At 41.5% G+C, this 22,726-nt stretch overlaps 4 protein-coding genes across 9 annotated transcripts; all 4 read left to right on the top strand.

The window, feature by feature from the left end:
* Positions 1 to 354: 354 nt before the first annotated feature.
* RB195_003578 (uncharacterized protein) lies at positions 355 to 9,310 on the top strand (the record flags this gene model as incomplete). Of its 3 annotated transcripts, XM_064201293.1 has the most annotated exons (11): positions 2,289 to 2,332; positions 2,664 to 2,724; positions 3,097 to 3,240; positions 4,492 to 4,638; positions 5,574 to 5,680; positions 6,098 to 6,239; positions 6,371 to 6,519; positions 6,611 to 7,433; positions 7,553 to 7,620; positions 7,677 to 8,403; positions 8,888 to 9,310. In XM_064201293.1, the coding sequence occupies 11 exons, from the start codon at positions 2,289 to 2,291 to the stop codon at positions 9,308 to 9,310; spliced, it is 2,835 nt and encodes a 944-aa protein (XP_064057172.1). The 3 variants fall into 3 exon arrangements, with proteins under 3 accessions (XP_064057174.1, XP_064057172.1, XP_064057173.1); XM_064201292.1 differs by lacking the exons at positions 2,289 to 2,332; positions 2,664 to 2,724; positions 3,097 to 3,240 and adding an exon at positions 3,703 to 3,738; XM_064201291.1 differs by lacking the exons at positions 2,289 to 2,332; positions 2,664 to 2,724; positions 7,553 to 7,620; positions 8,888 to 9,310 and adding an exon at positions 355 to 396 and having other exon boundaries at positions 6,644 to 7,433; positions 7,645 to 8,424.
* A 1,033-nt stretch (positions 9,311 to 10,343) lies between these two features.
* On the top strand, positions 10,344 to 10,721 carry RB195_003577 (uncharacterized protein; the record flags this gene model as incomplete). The annotated part of the gene is made up of 1 exon (XM_064201290.1): positions 10,344 to 10,721. The coding sequence occupies one exon, from the start codon at positions 10,344 to 10,346 to the stop codon at positions 10,719 to 10,721; it is 378 nt and encodes a 125-aa protein (XP_064057171.1).
* A 426-nt stretch (positions 10,722 to 11,147) lies between these two features.
* On the top strand, positions 11,148 to 14,381 carry RB195_003576 (uncharacterized protein; the record flags this gene model as incomplete). Of its 3 annotated transcripts, XM_064201287.1 has the most annotated exons (5): positions 11,148 to 11,314; positions 11,415 to 11,576; positions 12,266 to 12,374; positions 14,130 to 14,252; positions 14,307 to 14,381. In XM_064201287.1, 5 exons carry the CDS (start codon positions 11,148 to 11,150, stop codon positions 14,379 to 14,381), a joined length of 636 nt encoding a protein of 211 aa, XP_064057168.1. The 3 variants fall into 3 exon arrangements, with proteins under 3 accessions (XP_064057168.1, XP_064057170.1, XP_064057169.1); XM_064201289.1 differs by lacking the exons at positions 12,266 to 12,374; positions 14,130 to 14,252; positions 14,307 to 14,381 and adding an exon at positions 11,610 to 11,849 and having other exon boundaries at positions 11,415 to 11,535; XM_064201288.1 differs by lacking the exons at positions 11,148 to 11,314; positions 11,415 to 11,576 and having other exon boundaries at positions 12,243 to 12,374.
* Positions 14,382 to 15,555: 1,174 nt separating this feature from the next.
* RB195_003575 (uncharacterized protein) lies at positions 15,556 to 22,608 on the top strand (the record flags this gene model as incomplete). 2 transcript variants are annotated; one of them, XM_064201285.1, is made up of 10 exons in its annotated part: positions 15,556 to 15,667; positions 17,668 to 17,702; positions 17,766 to 17,977; positions 18,031 to 18,145; positions 18,299 to 18,409; positions 18,522 to 18,596; positions 18,695 to 18,870; positions 18,926 to 19,148; positions 21,933 to 22,041; positions 22,445 to 22,608. In XM_064201285.1, 10 exons carry the CDS (start codon positions 15,556 to 15,558, stop codon positions 22,606 to 22,608), a joined length of 1,332 nt encoding a protein of 443 aa, XP_064057166.1. The 2 variants fall into 2 exon arrangements, with proteins under 2 accessions (XP_064057166.1, XP_064057167.1); XM_064201286.1 differs by lacking the exons at positions 15,556 to 15,667; positions 17,668 to 17,702; positions 21,933 to 22,041 and having other exon boundaries at positions 17,841 to 17,977; positions 18,926 to 19,143.
* Positions 22,609 to 22,726: the final 118 nt, after the last annotated feature.

Here is a 22,726-nt window from a genome sequence, read left to right as displayed (position 1 = left end):
ACTAGCTTCCTACAAAAAATGTTGTAGCAGGTGCTATGATGCGGAAACGTGGGTTCGTTATCACTATTTTAGCTTTTATGCTCATTCAGCCGGGTTATATCCAAATCCGTCCACACCTACTTTTTATTCGAAAACTACAGGTGCACGTTAAATCTTGAGGTTCAGGTGAAATGAGAGGTTGAGAAAAAAGCATCTTTCCAAAAAAAAAAGGAATTAACAACGCTACGGTTTTAAAATAGGTCGTTTTTTGTCGCTATGAAACCAATAGGAAACGATCGCAGCTCACGTGCTTATATGAGACGTATTTTAGGTGGTTTTCCTTCAAAACTACGGAAGTTCTAAGTTTCAAGTGCTATGGCAGGGGTCGAAGATACGACTGCAGCGCCTGGCAGTCTGGTAAGTTTGTATTAGCCTGTTGACACCGTAACCTTTATAATACGGATGTATTGCGTACAGACTACGGATGAAGCATTTTTGGTTGCGTATCCCACCGAAAGTAGTTCCCAGTAGAAGTGATTTTTCACAGCAATGGTAACAATAGTTAGGCCTTGTTTTACTTTCCAGCGATGAAATATGTGAAACAGGAGCGTTTTCAGCATTACTTTTATTTGATACAAGTTCTGTGCCTTAACAGAACAGAAAACAGCCTTAACGGAATCTGTATGCGTGCATGTACTACATACATACTTAAATGATTTGTTTTCATTCTTTGGCGGATATTAACATCATCTCCATGGATTCTGTGTCGTCAAATATTTTTGTAACATTCGCGAACGTCGTTGATAATGTCTTTGAACCGAATCCAGCTGACTTCTCAGCTGATACATCTGTGCTACGAACAAAGCGTTTAGCATTTCATGGATTCACCATAACATTGTTCGAGTTCATCTACTGTTGATTCTCCTCTTAATGTGGCTGACCCATCTACTATTGGCTTTCGATATGTACTCTGCAGAGTTCCAAGAAAACAAGACATTATTTTAAGTTGGAGTTGCAGAAAAAAGCATGTTATCTATGCGAACTAAAGTTTAGAATGCATCTTTATTGTACTCCGTGCCTGTTAATTAATTTCAACAGCTATGTGTCAAACGCGATCGATCATGACCACCAGCAAGGAATTACAGTAATCGATAGTTAAAGAACCTTACCGGGAGACGACATCTCTCAATCGCCAACCCTCGTCTCCTGTTCACTTAATCTATCATCTAATTTATTGTTGTGTTCCTAGTTTTGGTTCATTTTTTTTTTAAATTTGGATATGGACATCACCTTGTTGCGTATATTATATATCTGTATTATCGCTTTGTTGTTATATCACTATGGTTTGACTACCTATGTTCGAGGTTTCCTTGATATCACCCCGGTATCCTATCTGTCTTTTCTCGACGAGATTAGAGGTATGATGCGATGGTTGTTCATTCTTTGTTCGGGGTTCGAACTGCGCAACATAAACGATCTCAAGCAATTTGCGTGGCGTTCTACCACGTTAATTTTCACGTTAATTTTTCATTTTTTTTTCCACACTCGGAAATGTGTTATATTTCTCTTCGGGGCAGAACCTATCTACTTCACCGTACAACGAACTAGTTTTACGGACCTTAGTCGACACTACTGCGTTTGCTTCTACGCTGTTGGAGGCTTTCTCGCAACCGGCGAAGATTAGAATGGTAGATAGACGATATTTCCGGTCCGCATACAGTTCATGCAGCTGAAATCCTGAGGGAAGTCAGCACATTCATGAGATTGTTCTTCATTCACAGTTCCTTAATATTTGCATAAAAATATATTTATGAAGACTTTCTTCAAAACTCATTGTAGGGATATGATATGTCAAAGTATATAGTATACTGTATACTTTCGCTACGTAAGCACGTAGCCACCGCCTCGAAGAAAATCTGCTGGCGTGAAATTGGGACGTCAAGTAGGCATCACTGCCTTTCCTTTCTTTCTCTGAATATATGATGAATATTCGGACGAGCCATAATCTTAGACGATTATCGTGTCCACTAACCAAGATTTTCTTTAAAAAGAGAATTCTTATGAAAACGAAAGTGGCAGTTCTTATGAAAGCGGAAACGTTAGACCGTCGAAAAAATTGCTTTTTCATTCTGGTCCTATAATCAGAATCTTCTGATCCTGCTTTCTCCTTTGCAGCCCCTCCAACCTGGTGCTATGGTCTCGGTCATGTGGGGCATGTGGGTTCCTGGTAATTCCCTTTTATCTCGTCAAAAATTGCGTCAAAAAAAAATTCAGTTTCGTCAGCTGTTGTTATTGGCAAGTAGCTAGTGATGACGCATTTGGATTTTGAATCAGAGGACGGAGGCGAAGAACGGTTGGACGAGGAAAATGGACGACAAATATGGGCAGAACTAAGCCCGCTCTTTCCCTATTTTCTGAGGAAACATTTTCGAATGCGAACGACGTGTGAACCGTTAACTGTCTCGCGTTGCTCCTTCTGTTCCTTGTCTTTTGTATAGCAATCACGTGAAGTTCGATCTGCTCTGCAGCTCCAGAAAACGCAAGTAGGTCGTTTTCCGAGGATGCTGTTTCTTGTTTTCGAAGTGGTTGAGACAATCCCTATTGCTAGTCAGACATCGTGTAGACATCGTCTTAGTTCATATCCAAACATACCCTGAGCAATTTGAGACTAGATCGTCTCTCAGAGGTTGTCAAACAGTCCGACGTCTGGATCTTGCGGTTGAGAGTGTTGAGGAAGAGAATGTGGTTAGTATGTCTTCCTTCCGTACAAAGAAGCTTTGCCTAGGTGATCGTGACGTGAATATGAGTTGACACCACTTGTGAGTAACGATGGTAAGTGAAGGAATGAAATAACAAGAAGTATGCTCATGATTTATGTGTAGTTCTTCTTTCTTATTATTCGAGCGTATCGTTAACTGTGCTGATTTGAGATAAATTTCTTAACAGAATTAAATCAAATCGAGGTTTTGAGTGATCCCAACTTATATTCACGTAAGAAAAATTGTCCAGTTGCAGTCTACATACAGATCTTCCATGTTTCAGTCTTTGTATAGTTCGTAAACTCCAAGGTAGATGTAATAAAGTAGAAGAAGAGATTTACTTCACTCATAATTTTAGGAAGATTCGCAATGGCCCTACATTGTTTTCTTCCTTCTTGCAATAGTGACCACGCCATTGTATATGGGTATTCTTATTCAATTATTTCGAAACAGGAAGAGCAAGAACTTTTCTAGCACTTTTTATACTTTGATTCTATCGCAGGTATGGATTGTTTTCTCAAATACACTCCAGCTACTATAATACTATCTGTACAGGAGGCAAACCTCTATTTGCTTTTCAAATATTAACAAATCAATCAGCAGTGTTATCCGGCCAGTAGTTTTGATGTCCATGCTTGTGCAGACTATCAACACGAACCTCATCTGTTTCGTGTTCGTTTTTAGGGAAAGAACTTTCTCGTGGCCTCAGAACCAATGAAACTTTAGGCCTCGCCCATACCTAGAATGGCAATCTCCAAAACATAACCTTACAATTGTTCAGGGAATAGCCGATATTCTCTACATCTTTTCCTATAGCGTCTTCGTTGGACTCAGCTATATCGGGACAATCGAAGGCATAAGCAAGTTCTACAGATGGACGACTGCTAATATTAGCTACAAAACTATTTATTACTGTTTGAGTTTGCGTTGTATTGGGGTGACTCTAACTTCGTTCCAAAGATATATGATCATATGTAAATGGAATTCGAAATTTGGAAAGGTAGGAACATTAATGAATATATATTAAATATGCCAGGAAAAGTTAAAAGATTTCCGAAAATAGAGTTTGGCACAAGATAACAAGGAATAAAGCAGACAAGCTGCGAGTCTACCTATCCGCAATTCGCTTTATGATAATGTATACATTGAATAAATGAGAAGCACCACCTACGTTGGTGTATTATAGCGGTCTGATTAGACGGAGGGGAAGCTCTATACACCTCTGTTAGGCTGCTTTCGGGCAATGATGTAAATCTGTCATCCCACTGATGTGCCATAGAAAAGAACTTCACGTAGGGCGTGGTTTTGGTATACTTTCGGATGACACTGGATAACGTCAACATCTCATCCCACATTCTAAAGTAGTTATAGAAAGCAGTGTTTGTTATTTTGGTGATATTATAAGGAGACCGTCTGATTGTTTTCTATTGAGGATGATCTAGGATTCGAAGTGGGAAAGGGAACTCTAAACGGAGCTTGTAAAAAAAGACTTGAGGATATTTGGCGTTGATAGGCAGTTCAGGCGGGACGAATGGTGTTTTTTAAGACATAGTTGAGGACAATTCACTACGGTGAAGATGGATTAACTGCATTGGATTAACTGTTAAGATGGTTAAGTTGTAACATCCTCCCGCCGTCAAGTCAAATAGTACAATGTAAGACAACTGAGACATCTACAGTACTGATCCATCTTGTTTGTATTCTCATTATTATTTCAGCAGCACATATTAGACATAAAATGAACCATTTTCAGAGATTCACATCTATTCCACACTCGATGATTATCTTATTTCATTGGACGGTGTCGTTTCTGCTTATTATTCCAATTCTGACCATCGACAGTGTTCGTTTCGGTTGCGTCTGTAAGAAGCTTGTAGCAATTGATCCAGACGACCTCATGGTATATATACGTGCATATATGCAGATTTCCAGAGAATACATTTACAGTAGACTCGAGCAAAACAAAATCAGACGAGTTTTAAAGAAATGAAGTTCTGATTTATTAAAATCAGCAGCGTGCGCAAAACTCCTTAAAAATACAATTTTTTGCGGTTCGTGGTAGGACACGTGACAAACCATCAGAAATCTCATGATACATACCTGGTCTATGTAATGAGTACGCGAATTGGGATTATAAATACATCACTTTATGAAATTCTAAGTATATCAATCTCACCTCCTTCAAAGTAATCTTCCTCCGCAACAATACACGCAACATTGTCCCATCTCCGTTTCCATAGTTCGAAAGATCCCTGCGAATCCCGGAAAGTCGTGCACTAAGGCTCAACGGTCATTTTTGTCAGTTCACCTTTCACTGTTCCACATCTTCGCTTGTGCTTACGCTCAAGCTTTCGACATTTGGAAAACAAAAAGAAGTAGTAGGGGAATAGAGTAATTCAGAGTTTAACGAATTACAGTACACAAATCGAAGATATTACCGCTGAATCTGTATCTTCATTATTTTAATGCTGCAATCGTAGTCGACAGCAAAAAAAAGAAGAAAATCAAACCTCTAGTTGTACGTCTGTCTCTACGGCATGGCTGTTATTGACGTTGCAGCGAGTCCCCATGAACACCACTTCCAGTAAGTAAGGAGTAACATCACTCTAGTTCCAACATGGTAGCTCCGTTCGTGTAGTTATTGGATCAGATACATATTATATGCTAATTTCTATCGTTTCCAAACGAGCGGTGCTTGAAATAATCGAATCATTGAAATGAAACGAAATGATTTAAAAGTCGACCAATAGGAAAAAAAATCCGATCGAATCCAGTACATAAGTAAAACCAGACATTTGGAAGTGGTGGCATTAGCCTAATGATCCCATATTTTAGTTGTCTACCATCAATTCCGAAGCTATTGTGCTCACAACCTTCTCGCTATCTGTAGCGTTCTACGGTTTTACACTGCAGTACATATTTGCTAATCATGAAGGTATAAAGTAAGTAAGCTGTAACATTGCGGTTAGAGATTTGTTCAAATTCAAATTTATCATCTCAAAACAATTTGGTGTATCCCGCGCAATGTTTGTAAGAACCACTTCGGCTTTCATTATTATTTCCGTTATTTTAAACCATGCCATCACTTGTCTCAATGAATCTTTTGGAGGCAGACATTCCTAAGATCGTTGTGGAACACACCTTCTAAAAGATGGGCTTCACAACAGCCTAGTTCAACGTTCCTTTCGATATTCTACCCTTCTACATAGACACTATGCGCGCTTTTTGTTCTAACTGAGCCACAAACGAGACGTAGAAAAAATTTCTCGAATTTGCCAACTCAGTGAGTATGGCAGATGCCATGAGTGACTTACGTGAGAGGATACGTATGTTCTTCTCACTGCAATCAGTTTATGAAGAAGTCTCGGAATAAATTATCTTAATCTCCTTGGAATGTCGGATGTGTCGAACTCCTCAGCTTGGGAGACCCTGCCGGAGGACAAACCTCCGCTGTGCATCGCACTTCGACGCCCAGAGTCACTTCCACACCACTATGAGACGGTAAACCGTTGTGGAGGGCACATCCGACATTCCCACTTTTGGGAATCGGAAGCCTAGCTAAGAGTAAACCACTGCTAAGATTCACCACCGTCTTGGCAAAATGTCGCAAGGTGGTTCCCTGATCCATATAGGTTGGGCGACGAGCTGTGCTGAGAGCTAAGCTCGCCGTAGCATGGCTGCTTAGTGTGGGGAAAAGTCTTTTTGCCACTCTAGCATTTGCACTGCCTCAGTACCCTGCACTGGGCCCTGCCGTCTCAGACGTCGGACGGTATGGCGACCGGTGAGATGCGATCGAATCTCAGATTGCTCAGGACGTCATTGATTCTGGATCAAGGCGACACACGCACGACTCGCCATGGAGACTGTCTCAGACTGTGTACTTACAACACGAGAACAGTGTCCAGAAACGCTGATCTGCATGCCCTTCTCGGCGCTGCAGAGCGTATCAAATTTCACGTGATTGCTCTGCAGGAGACCAAATGCAGAAGGAGCGACGTACGACAGATGAATGACGGTACACACGTCATTCGTGGAGAGAAGGTTCCGTCGCGAAATGTAGGCGGTGATGGTTTTGTCGTGCACCCATCTGTTGTCCACCTTGTCGATTCTCACGAGATCCAGTCACCTCGTCTGATCATTCTTCGCCTCCGCCCTCTGCGCCAAAAACCCATCAGTATCATCAACTGCTACTCACCAACATCAGCAGCTGATGATTCCAAATTGGACGCCTTTCACGAGGAGCTGGAGGAAGTAATCCACAACGGGAAGTCCTTCTACAAATCCGTTGTCGGAGACTTCAATGCAAAACTAGGAAAGGTCACAGAAGAAGAATACAGGATTGGAAGAGTTGGACTAGGGAACCGGAATGAAAATGACAATCGTCTCGCCGGGCTGTTGTCCGCCGCTCGCCTCTTTCATGGAAACTCTATTTTCATGAAGAAAGATCATCGTCGGTGGACATGGGAATCGCCCAACAGCGCGACTCGTGCGGAGATCGAGCACATACTCACCAACCGGAGGTGGTGCCTACTTGACGTCTCAGTAGTACCATCCTTTTGTAGTGGTTCTGATCACCGTCTTCTTCGTGCGAAAATTCGACTTAGCCACACGATGGAAAAGAACATCTGCTATCGGCAACGAAGAAGAAAAGAAGTCGTCTACGACGACTGCGTACTCGAGGACTCCTTGTCCAAGGTGACTGTCACATCAAGGAGGACCCAAACGTGGACTACGAGATGCTGCTCAGAGGATTACGAGCCTGTGCTGAGCGTGCCTCGAAGCCGTTCGCGACAAACTTTGATCAAATTTCGAAGACCACCGAGGAATTGTTGGAAAGAAAAAGGGCTTTGAGGTTTTATCCGAATGCATCGCACATTGAGCGGTTAGTAGCAAACACTAGCTGCAGATAAGCGTTGCAGTAGGACCTTTGAACTACAGGCAGAAGAAGATCCTGGAAGCAGCACAAAGAAGAACGAGTCCAAAGAAGTGCCGCAGGGATCTCCGCAAATATAATATTCCGCTAGCAGCCTTGCTGAGCGAAGACGGGACTCGCACGTCTTCTCGTCGTGAGATGGAAATCATTATGGAGAGGTTCTACTCAAACCTTTTCCGTTCATCAACTCCTGTGTCAAGCCCGATCATCCCCACTGGTGAAGCTCCACCACGGATTCTCCCTTCGGAAGCACGAGTCGCTATCAAGAGCGTGAAATCTGGCACAGCCCCCGGACCTGATTTTATATCAGCAGACTTTCTTCGGGCTGGTGGCCATCCACTTCATGTAATCTTAGCAGCGCACATGACATCCTACCTTCAGAAAGAAAGGATCCCAGACCAGTGGAAGACCTCGCGAACCGTTCTTATCTATAAGAAAGGTGACCGAGAGGACCTTCGGAACTACCGTCCGCTATGCTTGCCGAGCGTGTTATACAAAGTGTTCACCAAGATCATCCTCACGCGCATATCTAGGACGCTGGATGAAGCCCAGCCTCAAGAACAAGCTGGGTTCCGCCAGGGGTTCAGCTGCTTGGACCACATCCAGACCGTGTCGAGGGTCACAGAGGTTTGCCGGGAATACCGCCTGCCCTTTGTTCTAATCTTCGTCGACTATGAGAAAGCCTTTGACGGAGTAGAAAGGATGCAATACTCTCAGCGCTGGTCGATCAAGGTGTGGACGCTTCGTATGTGAGAACATTAGCCAATTGCTACGATCGGTGCACGACTAGAATACTGCTTTTCCACCGCCCTCTCACCATACCCATTGGAAAGGGGGTACGACAAGGCGATATTATATCGCCGAAGTTGTTCACGGCTGCATTGCAGTGGGTAATGAAATCACTTTCCTGGGAAGAAAGGGGCATGGAAGATTTCTTTCGAACCTTCGTTTCGCGGACGACATCATTCTCTTTTTGAGCAATACCAGTGAAGCAGAAACGATGCTCAACCAATTGAACGAAGCAGGGAAGAGAATAGGACTGCGAATAAACAGAAAAAAGACACAGTTCATAAAGAACGCCTACTGCGAGGACGGAGGAGTACAACTTGAAGGCTCCCAAATCGTGGGAACTTCGTCATACGTATACCTCGGACGTTCCATGAACATGGAAAACGACTTGAAGGAAGAACTGAATAGAAGAATGAGAGCAGCATAGGCAGCATTCGCAGCCGCCAGGGAAGCTACTGACCAACTGACGGACCAAGATCTTCGTGCCCATCTGTTAGACTCGCCACTTCTTCCAGCGCTCTGTTACGCAGCGGAGACGTGGGCAGACACCGCTGCCACGTCTAGGAAGCTACTTACTACCCACAGAGCCCTTGCGAGATGTCTTCTGAAGTTCAACCGGCGCACACAACACCTAGCCGGTCTTCGCAGCTCCGACTTAAGAGGAATGTCCCGTCTTCGCGACCCAGCGGAATATGTTTCAAAAGCAAGACATAGATGGACCGGTTACAACATGAGAAGAATCGACGATAGATGGACTAAAAGAACGCTAGAGTGGATCCCAAGGGACGCTAAACATCCCCGAGGGAGACCGCCAACGAGATGGGGTCCGCTATACGGATGGACCAGCTGAGAGCTCTTCTGGATACGGCCCAAGGACCTCGTCAACGTCACCAACGAAACTTGAGAACATCTTGGATGACAATGGCGAGGGAACGAAGCGAGTGGAAGAGATGCTGGGGCCCGCACGTCCAGTGAAGACGGGCCATCTAAGTATTTAAGTAAGAAATCACCTTGACCTCCGTTGTTCTTCGAACTGGTCCAGCAGGCGCTAGCAGTCCTTCTATTTGTACCAATCGCGTGCCAGATGACCCCTCTCGCCCAATGGTTTCTCCTTTAGTGTGGAACACAAAACATCAAAATTTTCTTTCATGGACTTTGTGAAGAAGTCTGACCATAGGATCCGCCGTTTTCCTGTAGTAACCTTCAAATCGCGTGGAATCCAATCGCTCACAGCTCTGGTTGGACGGTTGCCGTTGAAGCTCATCACCGTGTCTGGGTCACCTTGATTTGCTTTCCTTGGAAAACGCAGCCGATCACTTACGTGAAGCGGAATACTCTCAGCATCACTCTTTCAATTGAGCGTTCAATAACGCTCACCACATTTTCTTAATCCTTGCGAAGTGCTCAGATTTCTGAAGCACAAATCAAGGGAGGCAGTACTGTGGAGTTAAAGAGGTTAGCAGGGAGCTGAGTGTTCCTAGTTTCCTTTATTACATTCTCGATGTTCTTATACGGATCTCTCTCACTAGAGGGATAGCACTGTTCCCTGAGGCACAGGTTGATTGAGGAGACGGACTCCACGTTTCTGCTGTGTCAGGACCGACCGCACGTCGGTTCAGCCAAAACCCTACATTCAAGTGACTGGGTAGTCGAAGCGAGACAGTTTGAAATCCCCTCCAACAAATAAGCTCCATGTCCGCAACGGGAAGAAGAAACGTTCTCCCAAAACTCATGATATTAGAAATCTTTAGGTTTCAGATGGCTTTTAAAGTTATGTGCACAACACAGTTTCCTGATTCCGGAGGAAAGCATGGCACGATAGCGACAAGAAGGACGAGCGGTTGCAGGAGTTATGTAGGCTACCGAAACGAAAAAGGACTAGGATGACGATCAGTACTTGTAACGCTAACGCCCATACGCTTGCATCGAACGCTGAAAATGAAGATCTGATATGCAAGCCAGGAAGCTTAAGTACGACGCCACCAACAACCGAAACGAGACAACTTCATTCACTTAGCGCCATGTATGACACTGGAGAAGAACTGTTCTTAGGAACTGGCGACAGTAGAAGAGTTGGTGGAGTTGATGTTCTCGTCAACACGAGTATGGCAGAGAACATCGGCTCTTTCAAACAACTTGCGACCCGAATCAGACGTATGAGAAGGAGAAGATGTGGTGCAACGCCTGCTTCGACAGTCTTCGTCGCTTACGGTCAAATACCAAACTACGAAGAAGGAGTTGATGATTCTAAATGGACTTAGAGAAGTTTTACAGAGAAGACCATATCTTCTACAAGGTTGTTCGTGATTTTAATGCCAAGATTGGCCTCAGAAAAGAAAAGAAACGCCTGAGAAACTTTACATTGGGATCCACGGCCTCCAGTGAAAAAGCAGGGGAGAGTTTATAATGACGACTAAGACCATCCATGGGAACCCGCAATTCCAGAAGCTCTCCTTTCTACCTTGGCTGTGGGAGTCACCCAACGAAGAGTATTGGAAATTAATACTAAAATACCTGTACTGAAATTGACCATATCATCATAAGTAAGAGGCTTTGCCTGACGGATGTCGCTGCTGTGCAAAAGTTTTATACGTGATTGAATCATTGTCCCCTCCAAAAAAGACTCGTTTCTCTGGAGAAAAGAGCACGCCACGATGCTAAGAGAGCGAAGTTCCAGAACTATCATTATGCTGGAATTTTTCGCTGCGCTAGCCGGCTCTTGGGAAGATCCGGCGATGGACAGCATCGACGGGGAATCTAAAACCAGCAAGAGAGGCCTGCGTCCGGAAACTCTAAAGCTGATACGTCAGCGTGGGGCTGCAGGCAATGAAGAACTCTCGTCCGAGCTCGCAAGGTTTTGCAGAGGGGTGATATCGGCACCTATCGCCCAAACTGCTTACTATCCGTTATTTACAAGAGTGATGCTTAACAGGATTAAAAAGTGTTAGGTGAAGGACAGCCATGCGAGCTGACCACATTCACACTGTTTCGAAACTCAAGGTATCGCAAGAGTACAAGTTGCTGCTATGTCTCACCTTTGTCAAATTAAAGAAGGCCTTTGGCTTAGCTGAGACGGTCAACGACGGAAGCGATTGTAGAAGCGTTGGACAACCAAGGTGTCCTTACTCAGTACATAAAGGTACTTCCAGAGTATCTTAGCGACCGGAGTTTTGCAATTCTACTACAATATCATCATTGATGTGGAGAGAGGTCCCGGTGATACAATCTCACCTAGTGTATTCACGCTCACTCTTGAGAACGCAGTGAAGCCACCAGGAAAGCTAGAATGGGACGACATAGGAGTGAAGGTTGACGGTCGACAGCTACACCCTTTACGCTTTGCTGATGACATCGTTCCGACAAGAACAGTCAATTGGAACGAATGCTAACCGAATTCGACGAGACATGTGGATGCTTCAGTTTTCAGCTGAATCTGCAAAAAATATGTTCACGCGTAAAGGATTGGTCTCGGATGCCCCATTAACGCTTAATGGAACAAACATATCCAAATGCTTTAAATAAGTTTACCATGGTCGGGAAATAAACACGAAGAACGGCCTGACTCCCTAGCTGGCCAGGAGAAAATGAGCGGTTTGGAGACCATATAAGACCTCGGAATAAATACGAAACAGAATGGTTCAATACAGAGGGACGACAACGGGAGTCATAAGTTGAGCTAATCGAGAAATGAAAAATTATTCAAAACCTCATGCATGCGTTGAATTGTTTAAGTGCTACGATAAACAGGTTTCAGAATATTTTTTATTACTAGCAAACCAGAAATGTTTATAGTGGTCGTTTTTAGGCAGCGCAGAAATGAAATACGTCTGTGTGTTCCTGTCGCTGCACTTATTTCTGCGTTCTTCCTACTTTTTCTCTATCATCTTATCCAACTAACATGGATAGCTATCTATGTAAGTTCTTCGCGGCATCAAAAAAAAAATCCGGTCACATCAGTTTCAAGTTTTTTCACCACAAAATGAAACGAAATTAAAAAAAAATGAAATATTGAGAAAAACAAAGGAAAGAAAATGAAATATTGCGTTAGAATATGATTATCTGCGGTTTTTAGCAGGCATTTTTATCGCGAATGATTGCGTTTCGCTATTTTTTTTTTTCAAACAAAAACATTCTTCACTCTTTTGTTCGTAAAGACGAGTGTCTAACCTAATACTTAGTGTACAATATATATTGTGTGTACATATATTGTTCACAGGTACAATACATAAATTGTGTGTCAGAATCCTTTCGCGGGATATTAATCCGTCGATGATCATCAGAGTGCAGAGCCGAACACATGCCGATGTGCACATAACTGGTTTTTGAAAAGAGATTAACTCGGGCAGCTGATTTCAAGCACTGAAATCAACTGGCCAACTGACATTTGGGTTGAAAGCATGCAACACTTGGTTGCAGCCAGCTACTTATTTTTGGCTCATCTCAAGGTTCGTAGAGTAGACTGTTAGTAGAAAAAGTAGACTGTTAGTGCTGAGAGTGTTTCCTTTAAAAAAAGAAAAAGAATCCAATGCTGTCCAAGAGTAGGGAAGTCCACTCTTTATAGGATAGAGTGCTAAAGTGTCTCTGTCGTTCTATTCCCTTGAGGTGTCCCCACCTAGGTCGTTGCTGAAAGAAATAGGTAAACTGACGATACTTTTCGATGTTAATCAGCCAAACCTCCGAGAGAAGTAGAGGAATCAAGTATAGGTGACTTTCGAACTCTCAACGACGATTTGCTCTTTATTATGAACCTCTAAACCTGTTTTCTTTATGACTAACTAGGAGAAAGACGATGATGATGATAATGATCATGATCGCTCAATTAATCCTCATTCATTTGCCTTGAAACAGGTCAAGAGACGGTGAACAGTTTTTGTGATCGCAATAGATGCCAATTCAGAGCACATTCAACATATAAAAATTTGATTTGTTTGTGATGATGATTAGAAGTAGATGATTTTGCAAATAGCTCACCACGCATCTTTGTTTATAATGCTCGACTTATCGCATACATGGTGCCCGTAAAGTCATGGTGCACATTAAGCCGGTCAGAAGAAAGGAATGAAACAAGATAGGAATGTGAAATCTTCACCAAATAGAATTAAAGCAATCCAATACCCGACTGACCACATATATTGATTAAGAAGGAGGTAGTATTGCAATAATTCTGGAAAAGTTTCGATGCTCACTGTTTTTTTTTGAAAATGGCTATAGGATGGACTAAAGCCGGCACGTGAGGTTCTCTTTCTCCCCTGGCACGGCTATGGTGATATTCAACGTGAATTCACAAGTGACAGTAATCTTCAAAAATTTTCTAAATCCACCAGATCTCCTCGGTAGTGTCGACCACGGATATAATGAAAGCTGCACGGATAAACCGGTCCTATTGCTGTAGGAGAAACTCCTTGTACTATCAATCCTTTTCAAACACTACGTACATCAGAAGGCTTATACTTTCGTGTGACCTGTCTAATCTGTTACTGTTACTGTTTAAATTTTCATATTTCTTTCCCCAATTTTTCAAAATTGTGAATTGTGAAGAGTGCAATATTTTTATGGAAACTTTTCGACATTGTTTCTCAACAATCTTTTATTTATTTTATGCATTTTCTCCTAAATAACTGTCATCACTGCAAAGCTACTTAGTATCTTCAGAGAATGTTATCTTTCAGCATGAGCAAAACAGATCCATCCGTATTTTCGAACAACTTTTTTCCGGATTTCTGTCGTTTTTCACCCCATGGATCCTTCTGCTGACGAATTCTTATATTGCCAGCCTATTTAGGGTTTCTAAGGTGTGAATTCACAACTTCCTCTCAAAGTACAGAAGATTGCGTAATCGATTTCAGGTAGAACCTCTAACTATAAAAACCACTCAGAACATAACGGAATCGATTGTTCGAAGGCAAAATGGACAAAAATAATTGCAGAACGTTTCTACGGTAACTATCCGAAGTAATCTACAATCGATAGAGACCTCTGTGTCTGTGGGAGAGTTTCGCTCACTGTTGCGTGCGAGAAGATCTGGTTTTGAACACATTAAATATCACTGAAAAGCTGATTCTTTAAAAATCCAAGGATTTCGCTGTCTTAACAAATCTCTTTAACACTGATGTGCGCTTGTAAATGTTGCTCTGTTGATCTTACAGTTGTAGAACATCTTTACAATACCGGAAAATTGCACAGACATCGTTTACAAATTGCTACAACCACAAGATGAGATTTTTCGCATCCAGGAGTGAGTGATGAAGAGAAGTGCAGTCCCATGACATTTCTTGTATATGTCACACCTTGGTGTTTTTAACGGATTTGATTTCTCGTACATTTCTGTTGTGATCAGTTCAGTTTAATCGTTTTCAAAAAAGAATCATTAGCAATAAAGTTTTCGTTCACAATTAGATTTCTACCCAGCAGCTTCTCAACATTGGTTTAGTTACAATAATAATTACAGATTCTAATAATTTACTCAACAGACTGTATTGAACATGGAACAAGTAATATTATGTGCTGCCTTTTCGAGAGCCCATGGAAAATCGACAATTCAAAAAATTGCCAGAAGCGGAATAGAACCAATGACACCACAGAAAAACACCACCCACACCATCTGGGCATACATTTGTGCCGGTTCAAAAGATTCAAAAGATTCGGACGCAAAGATATTTGTCATATAGATTTTTTCTGCAGAAAAATAACTATATTCGTAATCAGACTGAAAACCGTGGGAGTAAAATGACGAAACCTCGCTTCTCTTGAGCATTGAAATAAAGTGCGTGAAAATCAATATGTCGATAATGCGTCGTTGCTCACAATCAGAGCTGTTATCACAATCGTAATCAGCATATGCTGATCTCCTAGAATTTATGTATTTATTCAACGAGTGATCGCAATCCGTTCTCCAATGGATCACTGCCGTAAAACATCAGGATCAGGATCAGGATCACCATTGTAACAGGAGAATCTTCTTATACGGTTTGCTGAATAGTCTAAGAAGAACAAATAATTCTGATAGATACATCATTTTATCCGTGTTCTTTGCTGACCAATAAGCCAAAAGAACATTAGGAACTTTGAAAATTTTTTGCAGATTCACTGTCTTCTATGTATAATGTGGTCAACTTCCGGCAATATTTGAATGTTTCACATCAGCTGCAGTTACAGTTGTCATTACTGGCCTGTGTAAAGATTTTACAAGGGAACATCGATGAAAAAAGTAAGTAAATAGAAAATGTATGAGTATATATAATTTGTGCCCGGAACATCCCCACATCCCTTGTTAACCATATTGAAATCTCGATTCAGCTTTTAATTATCGTGCGCATTCCTCGTCTCTCTGATACGATAGTGTAGCACACTTTTGTTTCTTCCGCTGCGCTGACAGTCCAGTTATCTTCGAAGGTAAAAACAGAGAAGAAAATAAATTGCCCTATTAGGAGTAAAAAAAAGAGAAGAAAATAAGTTACCCTATTAGGAGTGAAGCGAATGATTCTTCTCAATATATTATGAAAGGATGATTGGGAGTCTTTTTTCTATTAGTTGTTGCAATTCAGGAACTGCCTTCGTATACGCTTCAAAATTCGATGCTTGTATGATTTTGTAACAAATTACCAAATTTTAGACGGTGTTCAAGTGTCGACAATCAAAAAAATATGGTTACTCTCAAAATTAAATGGAACAAAGTTGTTGCTTCTTTCAACAAAGTTTCAACCCAATAATTCTAACAATCAAATTATTCCAACATTGTATCTGGATAATCTTTATCTTTGAATCTTATTATTTGTTCTTTCTGTGACGAGAACACCAGGTACAGTGTTGAAGCAATTTGTGATTCAATGAAACTATGCCTTATCCGAATCTTTATAATAAAACGGTGCACTTGTTGTACTGTATGCAATAGTACCCGGACAGGTCTGTAATTGGTCACTGAATTAAAACAATGGTAGCTGAAAACTCGGCATTTCCGTGCAACTAATAGATCTGAACGGATCGGTCCTGGTTAGATACTTCCTTGAAAGCATCACCTCACGAATCTAAAGTGGTACGGATTTCAGGCGGAGTATTCGTATACGGGGTCGTAGATTATGGAGAGAAGGGTGATTCCGTCCATTTCTTCTCAATTGACGTAAAAAACGGCCCGGACGACACGGCTTCGAGCGATTTGGCGCGCTATTTCCTATAACGAGTTTGACTGGAGCGCCCCAGCCTTGCGCACGCACCGCATCTTCCGGGCTGTTTTTTATGGCAATTAGGAAGAAATGGACGGAATCAACTCCCTCTTCATAATCTACTATCCCGTAGAAGAATAGTCCACCTCAAATCCATGCCACCTTAGATAAGTGGGGTGATGCCTTTAACCGTTTTTGTCAAACATTGGCTATTTTTTTTTGGCATGGAAAGTTCATTCATGTGATGAGAGAATACTGCCGACTTTAGATTACTGCTGCATCCTCTTTATTACATGGTTGAACCACGCCGAACAATTCAAAGTAACACCAATAATATTAACGTCAAAAGCAACCGAAGTAACCTTAACCAAAAAAAAAGTGTTAATGTAAAAACAACAAAGTGTGTATGACAGATGATATCAATTTTTCAACCAAGGCTGTATCATTTTCCAAAAAATAATCTAAGCTGTAAAACGGGCTCCATTTTCTCAGTTTATCATTCACCTGTGGAAATACATAGTATGGCGAGACGATAAAGTGCCTTAAGAACGATGTAACATCCGTCAACGTGTTTTTCCGATTGTCGATCACGCCGTTATGATGTGATGACATTTGGCTCATAATTTTGAGACAGCGACATCAAGAAATCAGCCTTGACCAGTTCCGATTACCAGCAACCTTTGAAAATAGAAATCAAATGATAAAAATAATAAAATGTGAATAATACGCACTCATTTCAATTGCTTTTTTCCAGCCAGATTTCGCACTGCTCAAACATGAAGGTCCTAGCCTGGTATTTCACGGTGAGTCCCTCCTCTTAGAATTAATGAACTCGTAGACTACAGTGAATTGTTTCTCAATATTTTACAACCTACTGTAGGCTACATTAACTATTAATTTTAATGTTCTAATGGTAAAGTTGAAGTGTAAATAATTTAAATTTCAGATCTTCTTGATCTGCGGATGCTCTGCGCGAAACGGTAAAGTTTTGTAGTTGGGCTAGCTTTTTAGACAGCGAAAACTAGGAAATTAGAAAATACTTTTTCAGTGGCACAAAATCGTAGCAGATCTGGTAAAAACAAGGTGAATGGGAGATCAGTTGCTTGACAAACTCGAACTTCAACCCGGAAGCAATGATTTTTTCAGATCATTCCTAGATCTATCACAAAGACAGCACACAGCAATGGTTCAATTACCTACAACCTGCTCGCAATCACTGACATGGATGAAGCAGGAAGAGAGGCAAAAGATAAATATAACTGGCGCGCTGTAACTAGGAATGGAACACTTACTATAAGTCAAGACAAAAAAACGGTGACCGTGAACTGGTTGGAGAGTTCTGATAAGAATATCACTTCGTGGGTTCCATTTTAAAATTTGTCAAAGTATTTACATAACTCTGAATAAATAGGGGACTGAATTACAAAGGAAGAGCAATGGAGTTGTCGGATCTCTCAGAATACAACGGACACCTCCTCTCACCTGACGATAAGACCGGAATGTTGTACGAAATTGAAGATGGGAAGGTAGAAATTGATTCAAAGCACCATACTGACTTCAGAAAGTGTTTTGAGACCACAAAAAAAAACACTTGTGAATACTGAAGTGGTTTGAAGAAACTGAGGACCTTTATCAATAGAAAAGATTTGCATTATCAACATTAACAAAAACGATTTGAGGCAATTCCATGGGTTTTCCTTAACTCTGGACCAGGAAACACAACTAAAGGAATGAAAGCAGAGTGGTTAACTGTAAAGGATGGTTTGCTGTATGTAGGAGGCCACGGTTGTGTAAGTTGAATTCCATGTTCGTTCTATGAAAGAATTGGAGGAGAGGGTTGTGGTTTACAGAAAATGAAATTGAATAGGCAGCAACTTTCTAATATTATGAACAAAATTTCAGGAATACAGAAACAAGACCGGAGCTGTAGTGAGCGAAGATGCAATGTGGATCAAGACCATAACAAAAGCCGGAGAGGTAGGAAGCGAATCTAGTTCTATGAGTTTCTAGATAGTGATCCTTTCCAGTGATTGTTCCTGTATTCGATTTGTAATTGTTATTTACAATCGTTGAAGGTAGAAGGCAAGAACTGGACGGATATTTATTCGAGAATGCGCGACATAGCTGGGTACTCAGCTCCCGGTTACTTGACGCATGAGGCTGCACAATGGTCAGAGATTCGTAAGAAGTGGTATTTCCTACCTAGAAAAGCTTCAACAACAGCCTACAATGAGAAAGACGACGAGACGAAGTAATTTAACTGTTGATTCAAAAGGTTCAAATTCAGTGCTAACGTCGTTTTCCAGGGGTGCCCACATTTTAATCGAAGCTGATCCCGAACTAACCGAGTTCAAGGTGATTTACGTTAAAAATCCCAAAGGTAGTCGCAAGGATCATCCAGAAAGAGGCTTCTCTGCCTTCGACTTCATTCCAAATACTGATGATAAACTGTTTGTTGCAATTAAATCAAAGGAAGTGACGGGTAGTTCTCCTGAGAGCTACATTACCGTGTTCAACGTCGATGGTCAGGTATTGCTCCCTGACCAGATGCTCGATAAAAATCTTAAGTTCGAAGGAATATACTTTGTGTGAAACAAAGAATAAATCGAGTTCTTCTATTCACTCTATTTACTTTACTTCAATTTCTTCTTGCAAGGAAGAGAAAACACTTGACGCAGTTGATGTGAAAGCAGCAGGGGAAGCTTTAGAAAAGTGAAGCCTCCCTACTGGGTGCATAACGGTGATTCGTGAGAGGTGTTGAATTCGTGAATCGTGAATGATGCTGCAACATCAATGGTGAATTCTATGAATACAATAATATGCGACATATAGATACGGAAACGACAGGGTTGCACAGTTTCACCCGAAATATTTAGTGGCTCTGGGGGACCCAATGCGAACATTAGAAAAGATGACATGGACTTGAAAATTGACTAAAGACAGAGAGTGGACAGTAGCTTCATCTTCATTTCAATACTAAAATCTTACCTACAACGCTAAACAACAGGGATGCTGAAGGAATGCTGGCTAAGTTTGATGAGAATTGTACAAAGTCTTGTTATAAGAATCTTTAATAAGACCACTTTCTTGAAGAACGAAAAAGCTCCTTAACTTTAACTTTACTTTAACCTTAACGTTTGAGAATGGTCAAGAATGATAAAATGTCACGTATCACTCTAAGGTTATCCTCTGGAAAAATCATAAAATTCTTTCACAGTTTGGCAAATTATCTATGACTTCTCTGACAGCTTCTTGGCAGTGTGAACTCAGAAATACCTGAAAAATTCATTTAGGCAGAAATTTTTAGGATAAATATAAAAATATACTGTACAATACCGCTCCTAAATTGTGTCTCAGAATCCTTTCGCGCGAGGTTAATCCGTCGAAGATTAACAGAGTGGAAAACCGAAAACATGCTGATGCTCGGATAACTGAGTTTAAAAAAAACGCACTAATGAGGTTTGTTTATGCAGATGATTTCAAATATTGGAATCAACTAGCCACGTGACATTTGGGTTTTGAAAGGATGTAACGCTTGGTTGAGACCAGCTAATTATTTCTAGGCTCGTCTCAATCTTCTTATTTTTGTAATCTTGAGCCTACTCCACTATGGAAGAAGTGGAACTCCAAGTAAAACGCTCTTTCACACACACCGAAAATATAGGAAAATAAAAATTTGCATAGATGGAAAAATCATACACATGCGGAATAATCGTTTCAGCAACACTATCTTGGTTGGAAGTGGACACTCTTAGACTTATTGGACTGATTAGGCTTTTCTCCTTTGAAAAAGAAAAGAAAAGAATCTATATCTTTCGTAGGTAGGAAGAATCACAGCCAACCCTTATGGTACAAAGGTTAAAGTGTCTATGTCGCCATACTAACTCGAAATGTTCCCACATAGAACGATGCTAAGGGAAATAGTTAAATTAAGGGCAATTTTTTTAGCTTAACCTCCAAAATAGGAACAGGAATCAGACGAAGACGTCCTAGGATGAAATTTGTGAAATTCCTACTAATCTCTACTGAATTACCTTGAAATCTTTAAAGAATCGGTGAACAGTTTTTGTGATCGCAATAGATGCCAAATCAGAGCACATTGAACACATTAAAATTTGTTCTGCAATTTCTTAAGAAAAATTACTAAATTAGAAATTACATTAAAATTTCTTTAGAAATGAACCACCATCTTTATTTAAAATCTTTATTTAAAACAAATTTAATCGATGTTCAAGTTCTCCACACGCGGTTAAGGGCATCTACTGAAAAAGTGAATGACGTCTGTGATTCCCTGTTTTAATGGGCATTTTCGCTGGTACGTTTAGTTCTTCCTTCACATACCCCAAAAGTGGAAATCTAAGGACATCAGATCTGGGATCCTGTTGCCCATATCTCAACAAAGCCAATGCCTGTCCACATTTGGGGAATGTTGTATTCAGATACCCGGTGTAATTTGCTCACGGACTCGAATTTAGCAAGCTGCAGAACACATTGGACTCTCCTCTGGTACCGTTATGATCTCGACTGTCGTGGGGGAGGGTGATGCGCCGCTGCGCAGTTCGTGGTGTTGCGTCATCACCTGTGTGCGCACACGATTCCACGTCACTCATCAGAAACGTAAAGGGATTTCCTTTTATTTGGTAGAGATTTTACATATCTCAGGTTCTATTAATCCTTTTCGAACCTGCGTTAAACACATCAGAAGATTCCTAGTTTCGTTTGATCTGCTTTTTCTCAAGAGTACTGTTTAATCCCTTATATTTCTTCTTTATTGGGAGCATACGAGCTATGTAAATAAGAGACATTGCAAAGAGTAGTGTAGCGGTCAGAGATACCACTTCCTGCACGATCTGTCGGAAGCTCGAATCCGCCCTAGCGCTAACCAACCAATCCCTTTCATCGACAGTCGACAAATTGGTACCAGACTTGTCTGGGAAGATAAAAACACTGACTTGACACATCGGCTAGCCACAGCAAGTCATTGTCTAGGCCAGTTCCACGTTCGCAAACCTCAAACGATTCTGAATTGAAGTGAAGGTGGGAGCGCATCCTAAGATTGATTAACGCCAGAAACGTTATCCTTTAACTTATTGCGGCGATGTTCATGAAAGGAAAGTAGGTGACTGCGCGATAACTGTGAGGTACGATTACCACAAATTGATGGAGGAACTGGGCTCAACGCCATCTAGATGCGCTTTCGTACGATCGAAGAGGACGTAAACTCTGGATCGTTAGTGCTCACGCACCTATGGAAACCGATGAGGATAACAATGAGAACGCATTATATTATGAACTCAATATCCAAGAATCAAGGGCTGTTTGGAACGTCGCGTTTACCACCAACAAATTCTTCTCAGCTTCAAGATGCGGTTCCACAATAAAAACCAAGGAGTTCCTCTTCAACCAAAAATCGACATGTCAGGTTTGGAACGCTAAGAATGTAGAACAGAATTCCGCCAACATGTATATATTCATGTAGGAGTAGGGAATAGGAAGATGCTCAGGGATGATGATTCCTTTACAAAGTGCATCCATGACGCTGCAAGGAAAACTTTCCCGGTTCTAATTCCAATTTTCCCGCGGAAGAAGTTTGCCCTTGCATTTGCGAAAACAAAATCCTCCTTTATGCGTCGCCATAGCACTGGCGATTTCAGCCAGGAAAAGTGTCTGAGAAGGAAGTTGCGTCGTCAGTTGCAAAAAGAATGCTGTAAAAGAATGGACGTCAAGAGCGTAGGAATTTGAAAAGGCGTGGGAAAAGAAGAACCCAGGGAAAGCCTATGCTCTACTAAAACAGTATAGCGGCAAAATGAAAAGATGTTCTACAGTCCCCAACACTGCTAATGGAGTGACCGCCGGTAAAGAAACCCTTCCAATTTGGAGGAATCACTTCAAGGACATGCTGAACCCGCAAACGTCGTCAGTTCCTGAACTTCAGCACGTTGATGGACCGACTTATGCGGTTAACGAAGAACCACCGACCGAGTCATAGGTTCTGGTCTGTATCCAAAAGGTTGAAAATGGAAGATCTAACGAATACAACGGAACTAGCGCAGAGCAGCTGAAATATCTTCCTTCGTGTGGGATTCGTGAGATGACAAAGATCAACC

The sequence above is a fragment of the Necator americanus genome, chromosome IV (genome assembly GCF_031761385.1).
Source record: "Necator americanus strain Aroian chromosome IV, whole genome shotgun sequence".
Taxonomy (NCBI): domain Eukaryota; kingdom Metazoa; phylum Nematoda; class Chromadorea; order Rhabditida; family Ancylostomatidae; genus Necator; species Necator americanus.
Note: the sequence above shows the minus strand (reverse complement) of the source record. Positions and strands in the feature narration are given on the sequence as shown.